We start from the raw sequence: 13,255 nt of genomic DNA, 5'->3' as shown, positions 1-13,255 counted from the left end.
CCTCCTCCCCCTCATTCTCCCTCCCTTGGTCCTCAACATCCATCTCTGTGATTCTCCCTCCTTTTTGGTCCTCCTTGATCCTCCCTGTCCTCCTCCATGATCCTCCCCATTCTCCTCCTTGATTTTCTCCTGTTCCTTTTTCTATGAGCCTCCCTCCCTCCCTCCTACCAAGGTCATCTTCCACCCCACTCCCCCCACTGCTCCTCCCCCCCTTGTTGGTCAGGGTCACAGTGTGGTGGACTGGGTGGTCGGCACAGAGACAGAGAGCCAAGAGACATTGCCCCTCATCCTGCCAGCCTTGTTACGTGAAGGAAGAAGGAGCCAGGCCACGCTCAGAGCATCCCTGGGCTCACACGGGGAGGCACAGTCCCCAACCCAACTGAGCTCCCAGTCTGATGGGGGAGACACAGCTGTTGTTGCGAGGAAGTGTCCAGTCTGAGGGGAGAGACAAAGCCTCTCCCTGGGAGACTGGCCCACACTTGCCCCTGGAGATCACTCTAGGAGCATTAAAGATTAAGTACAAATGGGTGTGGATTGATAGGGAGTAACTGGCCAGCCGGGGGAAGAACAGAGTGGGCAGGTGGGGCAGGGCCTGAGGGTCTGGGAAGGCGGGGAAGGAGCCTGGACAGGTCCCTTCAGGATCTGACTTCTCTTCCCTCAGATTCTAGGGCCACCTCAGCCAGTTTGTAAGATAAAATGGGGAGAGGGTGTGAGCCCCAGGCCTGAAAGGGGAACCCAAGAGGCTGCTGCCCTCAGGCCAGGGAAGGTGGGGTTAGAAAGAGGGAGGGAGAAGAGGAGAGAGGGACAGGGAGGGAGGAACGGGAAGGAGGAGGGTGAGAAGGGCAGAGGAGAGAAGTCGGTCCTGTCAGGCTGGAGCCTTCTAGGCTGTGGGAAGCAGCAAGAGTTCCCACACATGCCTCCCTCAGGCCCAGACTTCCTCTCCACCCATTCCCGCTGGTTCCCTGCCCTCCTCCCTTGCCCTGTCTTCCTACCTGGGTCCTGTCTGGACCCCTAAGGGCTCTGGGTCCTTTTGGGGGAGGGGCCCCGGACAGCTGATGTGGCTCTCCTGGAACGGTGCGGTGTTCTGGGCGCTGTACGTACCCTATGCGTTGGGTCCCCCCCAGGCTGATGGTTCCTGGAAACCAGTCAGAGGGAGGTGGCTGAGTCTGTTGTCCCTGAGGAGAGCGTACTCAGAGGCCCCTGATGTGTAAAGGGACACTGGGGGACCCCTGCCTCCAACTCCCCTAACTGGGAGGAGAATCAGGAGTCCCAAGAATGTTCCATACTCCCACAGCCCCTGGGGTGGAGGGGAGAGGCTCTCTTTAGAGCTCCACAAAAGTCCTCAGTGGGTGGATCTGGGTGGGGTGGGCCTTGGGCCTCAGGACAGAGGCTGAGGAAATGGTAGAGGAAGAGGAGGCTTCCACCCGAGGGCAGGTGTGGCTGGGCATGGAGGCCCTTCTGAGGGCATGCTGGCCAGGCAGGGGACCCGTGGGCTCCTTCATGGCCCTGCTGCTCCCATCCCAGGCAAGGTTCCCACACAGGAGGGGTGAGAAGGGCTCAGGGTCTGTGGTATGTGGAAAGGAGCAGATAGGTACCTAGTAGCAGGTGTCTGCGGGTAGCATCAAGCTCTTTGGGACCCCTGAAGGATTTAGGGCCCTTTCTTCCTCAGTTCAGCCAAGGTCCCAGTGGGGAGCCCCCCCCCCCCCCGGACTCCTGGGCCTCTCACTTCCTCCACCTTACCTGATATGGACCCTTTCCCTCGGTGGAGAGTGGGAGATAGCCATGTGTTTCCTCTCTGGGCCCGTCTCCACCCCAGTCATGGTCCAGCAAGCACTTTAGAGCTCCTGCCTCGTCCAGGCTGTGCCCCGGGTTCTGGGTGGGGTGGGGGGTGGGCACTGTCCTAGGGGGTGACAGTTAATGCCTGGGGGGTGAGCCGTAGAGCCAAGGTCAGCTGGGATGATGTGGCATGACCTTGGTCAGTATTAATAGGCATCTATTTTTTTTTTAAGATTTTATTTATTTATTCATCAGGGACACACACAGAGAGACAGAGAGAGGCAGAGACACAGGCAGAGGGAGGAGCAGGCTCCATGCAGGGAGCCCAACATGGGACTCGATCCGGGGTCTCCAGGATCACACCTTGGGCCTCAGGCGGCCCTAAATCGCTGAGCCACCCGGGCAGCCCCGGCATCTATTTTTTTTAAAAGTTTATTTGTTTATTTAAGTAATCTCTACACCCAATATGAGACTTGAACTCATGGCCCTGAGATCAGAGTTGCAGGCTCTTCCAACTGAGACAGCCAGGGGCTCCTTAACATGCATTTATTAGACATCAACTGTGTACTGGGGCCCCCAGTTACTCCACACTCTGAGCCTTCCATCAATATCACAGGGGTGATATCACAGGGGTGGTTCCAGGGACGCTCTCCCCACCCCCTGGTCCTGCTCAGATCGGAGGCAAGGCCTGTGTCTACTCCACCAGTGAGCACACTGGCTTCTCAGCAACCTCTGGAGACGAGACCCAGGGCCTGTGGGCTTAGGCAAGCCTCAGGCTGGCCTGACGGCCCTGGGGACCCTGGGGGTGATCCCAGCCACTCCCTGACTTCCTCGTCTGGTCCCCTCCCGCACTGTGCTTGACTCCCAGCAACCTCTGGGGCTGGAGCTCTTCCTCCTTTTCTTCTCATCCTCCATGTGGGCCAAGCTGCTGATGACTGCGGGGGCTGTGGGCCTGGTGCTTGGCTGCCAGGGGCCTCTCCCTGCCGGGGGTGGAAGGCAAGCCTGGGCAGGAGGCGTCATGGCCGAGAGGACCTCTGTGCAGCCCTCTGGCTGGCTCCTGTCCGACCTTCCTCCCCTCTCGCAGGGAGAGTGGGAGCTGCTGGGGCCCTGGCTCCGGGCCTGGCTCTGTTGCTAATGCCGGGCCACCCCACCTGGCCCTGCCTGCCTGCCCGCCTGCCACTCAAGTGTTGTGTGCCTCAGTTTCCTCTCAGCACTGCTGGGAAGGTGTGGCGAGGGCTGTCCCTGAGCTGTGTAGGTCTCCTTGGCCAGGGATAGTCAGGTCCTGCAAAGTGTCAGGGAGGCTTCCCTGGGGTCTAACTCTGCCCTTTCACTCAGCCTGTGAGGCCTTCCTGGGTTGGGATGCCCTTGGGGGATCCGTAGATGGTGGATCTCTCTCCAAAGAGCGAGACAAAAGGCCTGGGAGTCACCAGTGTGGGGAGACAAGCCCAGACTCTGGCATGCAGTCTGATGTCAGGGGTGAGGGAGCTTGAGGGGCCCAGGTGGTGGTGATGGTAGGTGGGGCCTTGGTGATTTGGCAGGGAAGAAGGGAGGTTCATGAACTCTCTGCCCCCTGACACTGGGGCTTGAGCCTAAGATCTGGGAGCTTTGGAGGTAGGGTGAGGGCAGAGCTGTGGGCTCCAGGGAGAGGCATGCAGAGCCCCTGGCTGTGCTCCAGGTTCTGTGTGGAAGGCAGACGCTCAGCCTAGAGAGGCCTGCCTGGAGGGGACAGGTCAGTCGGCTCCTGGAAGACGGGGATCCCTGGGAGTGTGGTTCCCGTGGGGAAGGGAAGGGTCTGCTTTGCGTGTCCTCCTGTGAGAGGGCGATGGGCTGGTACAGGGCCTGTCTCTGGCCCACTCAGGTGACCCTGGGTCCTCCCGAGGTCCTGGATGGCCAGGAATTCCTCCCTGATGTCTATCCTCATGTGAGAACCCTGCTGGTCTGACCTGGCTCCTGTACCTTGGCTTCGAGCCCCCTCTCAATCCTCCCACCCTAGCCACACTGGGAGCCCCCAGAATTCACAGGCAGGGCCAGAGTAGGGTTAGGTTGGGGTTCGTCCCCTTTCTCCCAGATAGCTTGAGCTGTTCCCACTTCCCCAGAGAGGAGACATCTTCACCTGAGAGGCCCCCCCACTTTCTAAGCAAGACGTCCTTCTGGAAGTCTAGCCTCAGCACAGCAACCTGGCTTACGAGGAAACCCTGATTCCCACCCTGTCCCCGTGTGTGGGCTGAGAGCCCAGGCCACCCGCATGGGCTCCAGGTTCGCCCTCACCTGCCTGTCCCTCAGGCCCTGGGCGCCCCTGGGAGCTCCCCATTCAGACAGGCCCGGTGCAGACGCCAGTGTCCTGGCAGCACCTAAATCGTTAGCGCCGAGGAGATTAGGCTGTAATCTCTTGTTGGGCGGCGGGCGGGTGCCAGCTGCCAGGATGTGGGATGCAGCTTCCTCACTGGGGCGGCCCTTCCCTGGGGCGCAGCACACTAGCTAGGGGAGGCACCCTGCTTCTCCTCCTCCAGGGGGGCCCTCAGGAGTGGCTTTCCTTTGCTCTGGGGGCATGAACAGAAGTGGTCACCCTAACTCTCTGCTTCATTTTTTCCCCTCTGGCTTCAGACCTCTGACCTCAATTTCACTGATGGCACCGCCTCTCTAGATTCCATCAAAGACCATGGGAGACAGGAATTACCCCATTTTACAAATGAGGAAGGTGAGACTTGTAAATTGACTTCCTGGCAATTTGCATCCAAAGCTCCCTCGGGCCAGAAGAAATGTCTGTTCCGCTTAGATCCCGATCCCCCAGGCCAGGAGCTGTGTCCCCTCCCACAGCTGTGGACTCTTCAGCTGGAAGATCCCCCTCAGCCTGGGGGGCCCTCGCAGGGCCATGTTGTACCTGGGAGAGGGTGTCACCCTGAATCTCTCCACCCTCTCTCCCTGGGGCCCAGGAATGCTGGTTGGGGGGTCAGACCAGCCTCGGGGCTCCAGGCCTGTGGAGCCTTGTTCCAGGCCCCGTCTGGCTCCCAGGGCTGGGTTCTCCGGACTGCCCCCAAGAATGAGCTCAGCTGCTTAATTGTGGCTGAGGATGGAGGTTCACCCTACCCTGGGGCTGCGGCTCCAACACCACCTTTGTTTCTGAACAGACAATGGGCTGCTAAGAGGCCACCTGCCCCGGCCCAGATCAGGCAGGGGAGGGGTCCCCGGGGATGCACTCAGCATGTCCAGCCTGAGCCCCGGGCCCTGGGCGGCTGGTACCGAAGCAAATTACATGGCTGGGTTTTGGCTCTGACTTCAAGGGCCGGGGGCCCAGCCTCCCTTTAGCCTGGCTATAAAGGGCTGCCCGGGGTCTCTGTCCAGACCAGACCCTGCTCCCGACTCGTGGACACCATGGCTGCTACCACCACCAGCATCCGCCAGTTCTCAACCTCCGGCTCCGTCAAGGGCCTGTGCGGGCCCGGAGGGGGCTTCTCTCGGATGTCCTCAGTTCGTGTAGGGGGCGCCTGCAGGGCCCCCAGCCTCCTGGGAGTCGGCAGCTGTGGCACCATGTCGGTCACCTCGTCCCGCTTCTCGGCGGGCTTGGGGGGTGGCTACGGTGGCGGCTACACCTGCAGCCTGGGTGGGGGCTTCGGCTCTGGCTTCGGCTCCGGCTTTGGAGCGGGCTTCGGCGTGGGCTTCGGCTCCGGCTTCAGCTCCTCGGACGCCCTGCTAGGGGGCAGCGAGAAGGAGACCATGCAGAACCTCAACGACCGCCTGGCCTCCTACCTGGACAAGGTGCGCGCCCTGGAGGAGGCCAACGCCGACCTGGAGGTGAAGATCCATGACTGGTACAAGAAGCAGGGGCCCGGGCCCGCCCGCGACTACAGCCACTTTTTCAAGACCATCGAGGAGCTGCGGAACAAGGTGTGTGGGCCAGGCAGTTCCCTGCCCTCTGCCCTCTGTCCTTACTTAGTGCCCTCCCAACTTTGGACCTTTTGGTACATTTCTTCTCTGCCCTGGGTCTTCATTCATTCATTCACTCTTACTCGCTCAGGAACCCAGCCCTGTGCCAAGGTGCCAAACCTGGAGGGCATCCCATGCAGGGAGACTGGAGTTCTCCCTTTGTGGGGGGGGAAGTATTTGTGGGTGAGTGATGGAGGAGTGGGTGGGGAAGGCTTCAGAGCTTTGAAGGCAGCAGACAGCATTCCTGGTACAGAGAACACTGTGGGCTCAGGCACAGAGGTGGGGGAGTTTGGTGTGGCTGCTGGGAGATGAAGCTGGCCGTCTCCTTCTCACTATTCCATTTGTCTCTGGTTGTGGCTCTCTGCCTGTCCCACCTCCTCCAGGGAGCCCTCCTGAATGGGTGGCACTTGCTTTCTATCCCCAGATCTTGAGGTCCCTTCAACATTCTGTGGTTCAGTCAATGCCCTGTTCACTGCGCTGGTTTCACGGAGTCTGGCATATTCTCACAGCTGGTTTCACTGTGGGTCATCCTCAGTCTCTCCGTGATGGTGACTCTGAGGGTCCCAGAGGGAAGGAGCTATGTATTCCTACTCAGACTGGAAGCTCCCAAGGGCAGGAATTACTCTAAGTCCGAAGGAGAACACAACACATGCCCACATGCTCATGACCTCTGAGAACATGGCCTTGGGCTTCTGTGCATGAGGCATCTGGGTCTTCTACACAGGCCTTGCCCTTGGAGGGTCCTCGGGGGGCTGTAGCCCCCAGAGGTATGTGAGACCTCAAAGAAATGTGGAGCTGTTTAGGGGAGGCCACGCTGGGGCCTGCTGTCTTCTGGTGGAAAACCAGGTCTGGTGCTGCCCTGTGAGGGGCTTTGCCCGTTCCTGCCCGGGACCTCAGCCAGGAAGGGAATTCCTGCAATTGCCCCCTGGAAGCCGAGCTAGTGGGAGTGCCAGATCAGATAATGGGCTTGGTCTGGGCAGTGGGGAACCCAGGGGAGCCCTGGTGAGTCAACGTTCCAAGCTTTGGGGTCAGCCAGCTCCTCACCACCAACCCCCAGTGCACCGCATCAGGCCTCTGCCCTTCTGAGTCATTGCATCCCTCGGGGGTTTGCACAAGGGCCCCTTGCTAGGCCCAATCAGCCTCCTGAGCAGGGAAGTGACTGGGAGGCCGGTCTGTAGGCCACCGAGGCCAGGGATGGGTAACAAACTGGCCCTTGGGCTTGCTCTAGAAATAGGGCCTGACCCAGGGTCACTTCACAGGGCCCTCAAGGGGGCTCAGAGGCCCAGAATGATGCTATTGCGGCTGCTTTTCCCTGCTGGGGCTGTCTCCTCTTATATGGTTCTGTGTGTCTGCCTGGAGCCTTAAAAACATCCAGAGGTTTCCTAGCTCGTCTGCCACCTCCACGGAGTCCTCCTCTCTCCTGCCTCTGGGTGGCATTTGGGGGCCTTCGTGTCCTCCCACCCACATGGCACTTGAGTAGACCCTCTCTAGGCATTTCTCACAAAAACAATGACAGTAGTAGTAATAATACCCAACCCTCTGCTCCCTCCAGAGCCCATTCCCTGTTCTCATTTAAACCTCTGAGATGATCCTGCGGGGGGGGGGGGGGGGGGGGGGAGGAAACTTTGTTAAAGGCTTGAGGTGGGGCTGGTCATAATCTTATAAATAAATAAATGAATAATTTAATTGCTTAATTAAACTAATGTTTCCTGGGGGCTGACTGTGGGCCAAGTACTTTGCTCAAGGCTAGGGATTCTGAAGAGAATGACCTTGACCTCCTGGAGCTCAGAGTCCATTGGAGGAAATAACCAAATAACTCATGGAAAAATCACAGTTGTGAGAAGTGTTGTGAAAGAGATGGGCAGGGAGGAGGTGTGACTGGAAGGAGGGATCCAGAGTCAAGGAGCGCTTCCTGGAGGAGGTGGCAACTGAGCCTTGAGGTCAATTTAGTTGGGGAGGAGAGTGTGAAGTCCATGCAGCTTGGCCAGTAGAGGGGTGAATATGTGTGGGTCTATCTCCTGGCCTTATGATTACCTGTGGCTAGGCTTTGTGCCCCCATCATTCTGGGAGCCCTCCAGCAGGGTGCTCAGAGGGGGAGACTGCAAGGAAGGACCCTCACCTCCTCTGTCTGGTCTACTCTCCAAAGGGCTGCAAGGAGGGCATTGCAGGGCTTTCCCATAGTGCTTGTTTATCTAGCCCACTATGCCCCCCAGATCCTGGCGGCCACCATTGACAACGCTAGCCTGGTGCTACAAATCGACAACGCCCGCCTGGCAGCTGATGACTTCCGCACCAAGTGAGTCTGGGCCTCCAGGTCTGCCCCTGGGGCCTGGTGGTGGGTCTGTGCACATCAGAGCTCTCTGTGTGTACAAGGGGGTGTCCTGGGGTACTCCTTGGCTCATGCCTCCACCCTTTCCAGGTATGAGACAGAGCTGAACCTGCGCATGAGCGTGGAGGCTGACACCAATGGCCTGCGCCGGGTGCTGGACGAGCTGACCTTGGCCAGAGCTGATCTGGAGATGCAGATCGAGAGCCTCAAGGAGGAGCTGGCTTACCTGCGGAAGAACCATGAGGAGGTGAGGCTGACCCTGGGGAATGCAGGAGAAACTCCTACAAGGAGCAAGGCTGGGATCCTCAAATCTTCTTGGGCCAGGGCCATACTCTCAATCCAGTTCCCATCTCTGGTGCGTTCCTGGTTCTGATCCTGAGAGACCCTTGGAGGGGCCTGCATGAAGCCTGGAGGGCTCTCTCCCCTCAGAGATATTTCCCTTGTCCCTTGAGGCACAGCCTCTTGAGTGGTGGCAGTTAACTATCTAATGAGCAAATCAGCCTAAGAACATGCATGCTAATTACTCTAATTAATTGTAATAGTGATAGTCATAACAACAACCAAAATCTGCTCAGCACATTACAAGTGATTCATGGCAATTATCTCAGCTGATCCAGTGGCGCTGGGGGTAGGGAGCTCTGTCCTCCCTTTACTGGTGAAGAAACAAGCTCAGAGAGGTTCAGAGATTTATCCAAAGCCACACAGGTCTACCTGACCCATATCCACACCCAGGCCACCACTTTGCCCCCCCTCCCACCTCCCTTTTTCAGAGGGTCTTGGGGCCCTGGGGACCCTAAGACTCAACCCAAGGATGGGGATCCCAGGCCCTATAGGGGGACAGCAGCTTCCTTCTCAGCTGACCTTTGGGCTGGCCTGAGATTAGGGGAACCTAATCTTAGAGTAGCAGGAACCCAGAAGATATCTCCACTTGGCTTTGAGGCTGGTCATAGGGATTGCATCCCCCCAGCAGATTAACATTTCCTAATGAGGTTTGGCTCCTCGCTGATACCAACATGGGGCTGCTTCCCCTGTGCCCATACTGTGTGGTTGGTGGTGGGGGATAAAGCAGGCAGTCAGGGTGGTGAGCAAGGCTGTCCTGGCTCATCCCCTGACATGTTGCGGAGTTGCCATCTCTCTTTGCCTCGCATACATTGGAACTGGGCAAAGTCCATCCCCGAGGACACGTTGAGGGAGATGGTCCATATTCACAACCCTGTGTGTTTGAGACAAGATCACATCTGCCTCCATCTTCAAGGGGAGGAGCCATTGAGCTGTTTGTGTCTGTCTGCCATCTGTGCCTGTCTCCCTGAGGCTGAGAAGGCAGGCCCTGGGGTCTCTCCCCCAATGGCCTTGGTGAGCTCCTGCTCTCCTCTTACCTAGGAAATGAATGCCCTGCGAGGCCAGGTGGGTGGGGATGTCAGCGTGGAGATGGACGCCGCCCCTGGTGTGGACCTGAGCCGCATCCTGAATGAGATGCGCGACCAGTATGAGAAGATGGCAGAGAAGAACCGCAAGGATGCCGAGGACTGGTTCTTTAGCAAGGTGGGTGGCCGTGGGTGAGCAAGTGTGCACATGTGTGCATGCATGTGCTGGGTGTTGGGTATGGGCTGGAAAACTTGTAGATCTACAGGCAGTCCCAGCTGGAAGGACCTTTGGAAACCAGTTGGACCTACTGCTCATGTCTGATGCATGATGTGAGGCTCAGGGAGGCCTCAGGCTCACACAAGCCATACTGCAGCTGGGGGAACAGATCCAGATCTCGTCATCCCTGTGTAGGGCTTCTCCCAGCACATTTGTAGGTGTGTGTGTGTTTGGATGAATAATTCATGCCTGTAGTAGATTCACACTGAGTAGCTACAGCGCCCAGGATGGTGACAGGCACAAAGAGAATTGAACCTGTCTTTGAGCCGTGCTCGGTAGGAGTATGGGATGCAAAGCAAGGTGCATCTGCTAAGTTCTAGGGTGGGCAGAGAGGGTGTCTGTGTGCAGGTGAGTCTGTAGCCCCACAAAGGCCAGGGAGAGGCAGGGGGTGGAGTGGGGTGGGAATTGGATCCAGCAGGTCAGGGCTCAGGGGCAGACCCTGTCCTCTGCCGCACCTCTGCAAGCCTTCTCAAGCCCCTGTGGCCCACCCTGCTTTTCAGACGGAGGAGCTGAACCGGGAGGTGGCCACCAACACCGAGGCTCTGCAGAGCAGCAGGACGGAGATCACGGAGCTCCGCCGCTCTGTGCAGAATCTGGAGATTGAGCTGCAGTCTCAGCTCAGCATGGTAGGGCCTTGACCCAACCCCCAACCCCGGCCTGTACCTGTCACCCCAGGGTGGGCTCAGCCTAGCAGACTTCCACTTGGAAAACTCGAATTCCCACCCACCCCCAGCCTGTCATTCACACTCAGTGACACGGGCCCCACCCTGCCCCATGGCACCAGCAGTACCCATGACCCCACACCGGTGAGTCCTCCTTCTGGGTCCTTGCCCTGGAGAAGGGCCCCAGCTTGGTCTCACCCAGCCACCTCTACTCTGGCCCGCAGAAAGCCTCGCTGGAGGGCAGCCTGGCGGAGACCGAGGCCCGCTATGGAGCCCAGCTGGCCCAGTTGCAGGGGCTCATTAGCAGCATCGAGCAGCAGCTGGGTGAGCTCCGCTGTGACATGGAGCGCCAGAACCAAGAGTACCAGGTCCTGCTGGATGTGAAGACGCGGCTGGAGCAGGAGATTGCCACCTACCGCCGCCTGCTGGAGGGCGAGGATGCCCAGTGAGTGGGGGCACTGGGGCACATGCTTGGTTCCGCTGGAGCCACTGCATCCAGACAGGGACATTTGTACTGAGGGGACAGCACAAATGGTGTAGGAGGTGTAGGAGGACAGGAGGTGTAGAGGTTTGCAGGAGGTGGAACTGAGAACACTGGCTGGTCCCACTGCTGAGGAACACTGAAGGCCAAATTAAAGCATCTAGACTAGATTGTGTGGAAAGTGGGGAGCCACGGAGGGATTTTGCACAGAGGAGAGTTTCTATCATCAAGATGTCTTAGAACATTCACTCTGGCTGCATCAGAGGGGCTCCAGTGGGGTCAGGGAGACCTGTCAGGAGGCTGGAGGGGGGAGTCAGGCCAGAGCAGCCCTACTGTAAGGCAGGGGTGGAAGGCAGGGAAAGGAAGGTGGTGTGTGAAGAGGATGTGTTATAGTTAAAAACAGCAGGGCTAGCTGTCTGAGCGTGGGAGCAAGCGTGGCTCGCTGGCAGCATGCAATACATGTTGAGTGAGCACATGAAGTAGTGGAGAACGATGACCCTGGGTTTCTGGTTTTGATGACTGTGTGGTTGGTGATGCCATTATCCGGGATTAAGAGAAAGGTGGGTGGAGCTGGGCAGGTAGATCAGGGCCCTAGGGTAAAGTGGCTGAGAATGTCCTGGAGTCTCCATGCTAAGTCACCCACCCCAGCTTTTTGCTCCCTGACGATAGTGAGGTCCATGTATAGTCTAACCACAGTCCTTCCTGCTTTAATAGAGTCTATCTGTTGGGCCCTTTGGGATATGGAAAAACCACTTACTCAGCTTCTCCTTGTAAATCCATGGTTAGCCACAAAGTACCTCTGGGCCCTCTTTTGGGGTGTCCCCTTTCCTTAGTCCTGCCTACTGGGCCTTGACATTTGACCCTTGTGGTTGCTAATCTTTTCCATGTATTCTCAGCTGTGAGTTCTCTCTGGTTTGCTGGGGACCTCTCTCCCATGGTCCCAGGCCTCCCTAGCTGCTCCTCCCCCAGGGGGCCAGGCTCCGTGCCAGCACCCCTGAACTGACGGGTCCCCCTTTCCCTCCCTGCAGTCTGGCCACCCAGTACTCCTCTTCCCTGATTTCACAGCCCACCCGGGAAGGTAAGAGCCTGCCCCATCTGGCCCAGAGGGAATGGGGAGAGACTGAAGACCCTTCTGTGGTGGGGGGACTAGGGGAGGGGCTCCAGCCTGAGGTTCTCTGTGGCCCCCCTCGTCCTCCCACAGCCACAGTGACCACCCGCCAGGTGCGCACCATCATGGAAGAAGTTCAGGACGGCAAGGTGGTCTCCTCCCGCGAGCAGGTCCACCGCTCCACCCACTGAAGCCCCTTCTGACCTGTGACAGCCTGGCCTTGAGGGTCATGGGGCAGCCATCGCCTTGGGCTCCCAGCATGCTACTGCCGCACCCTGAGTGCCCATCTGGGCCACCACCCAAGAGCTGTTGCCTTTCTGTAACTGGTTCCTGCAGCCCCTCACTGAGGGGGCCTCCTGGAATTGCCCTAGTAACTGCTATTAAAGCTTTGCCTGAAGTTCAATGCCTTGTGTAATTTGGTCTGATCATTGGCTTAGGGCAGTGTGTGCTGAGGGATTGGGGAGGAGGACAGCTTGTTAAGTGTTTGGGTGCCACTTGTCAGCTGCCGGTCCATTCTGCCCACATCATCCAGGCCTGGGACTCCTGGGAAGGCAAAAGAGAAGGCAGCAGATCGAGGGCAGAGGGTTGGGAGAGCCCATCAAGCTGGGACAGTTTCCAAGAATCAGCCTGTGGGTCCCTGTGGGTCCCCATGGATTGGTCCCTAGGAGGGCCCCATAGACTTTCAGGGGAGCCACACCTGTTACAGGGAACTCCCTGCCTCAGCCTGGGGTAGGTCTGGGTTTAAGATCAGAGGGAGAGGGGCTGAACAGGGGGTTTTCCAAAGGTGTGGTCCAAGGTGTTGATGGATGAGAGGGGGTGGCAGTGGCACAGCTGCCAGCCCCGGAAACCAGCTCGTCCCGGTCAGGATGTGTGTGGGGCGGGGTTGCTCCTGTGCATGTGAGCGTGGGGGGCGTCCTGTTTGCTTTGGTGGCTTGGCAGCTCCTGGGCTGTTGGGGAATCTCTCTCAGCTGCTGGCTGGGGCTGTCTGGGCCTGTCTGGGAAGTGGAAGCCATCCGCATTCTAAGACATGAGCACATTCTATCCAGCAGGCCTGTCGGGACCCTGGGACCCAGGTGGGCAGGGAAGGGTGGGGCTGTGGGTGGCACAGGGCCAGTCTTGAAGGGCCTCATCAGGGACCTGGTGTGGGCCTCTGCGGGAGATGGGGGATGGGGGGGAATGCTGGCTGGGGGTTCCCAGGAAGACCCTTAGACAGTGTCCTCTACATTTCCAGCGGGCTCAGACTTGAGTATATGCCCCTCACCTCACCCTGAGGCCTCTTCTGGCATAGGAGGACTAAGACGGGTGATGGGCGACATGGCCCTCCCCGTTTTTTC

At 58.5% G+C, this 13,255-nt stretch overlaps 1 protein-coding gene across 2 annotated transcripts; it reads left to right on the top strand.

Moving 5' to 3' along the window:
* Nucleotides 1-909: 909 nt before the first annotated feature.
* Nucleotides 910-12,324, top strand: LOC144286589 (keratin, type I cytoskeletal 42). 2 transcript variants are annotated; one of them, XM_077853185.1, is made up of 10 exons: nt 910-1,093; nt 4,381-4,474; nt 5,119-5,661; nt 7,914-7,996; nt 8,120-8,276; nt 9,410-9,571; nt 10,171-10,296; nt 10,557-10,777; nt 11,842-11,891; nt 12,015-12,324. In XM_077853185.1, the coding sequence occupies exons 2-10, from the start codon at nt 4,436-4,438 to the stop codon at nt 12,110-12,112; spliced, it is 1,479 nt and encodes a 492-aa protein (XP_077709311.1). In that variant the 5' UTR covers nt 910-1,093; nt 4,381-4,435; the 3' UTR covers nt 12,113-12,324. The 2 variants fall into 2 exon arrangements, with proteins under 2 accessions (XP_077709311.1, XP_077709312.1); XM_077853186.1 differs by having other exon boundaries at nt 943-1,093; nt 5,471-5,661.
* Nucleotides 12,325-13,255: the final 931 nt, after the last annotated feature.

Source organism: Canis aureus, chromosome 16 (genome assembly GCF_053574225.1).
Source record: "Canis aureus isolate CA01 chromosome 16, VMU_Caureus_v.1.0, whole genome shotgun sequence".
NCBI lineage: Eukaryota > Metazoa > Chordata > Mammalia > Carnivora > Canidae > Canis > Canis aureus.
Note: the sequence above shows the minus strand (reverse complement) of the source record. Positions and strands in the feature narration are given on the sequence as shown.

Excerpts from the sequence above, each read along its gene's own strand:
- LOC144286589 (XM_077853185.1), top strand. The coding sequence starts at position 4,436 with ATGGGAGACAGGAATTACCCCATTTTACAAATGAGGAAG. Across the intron at positions 10,297-10,556 it reads TGCAGTCTCAGCTCAGCATG|AAAGCCTCGCTGGAGGGCAG; the intron begins GTAGGGCCTTGA and ends TCTGGCCCGCAG. Across the intron at positions 11,892-12,014 it reads TTCACAGCCCACCCGGGAAG|CCACAGTGACCACCCGCCAG; the intron begins GTAAGAGCCTGC and ends GTCCTCCCACAG.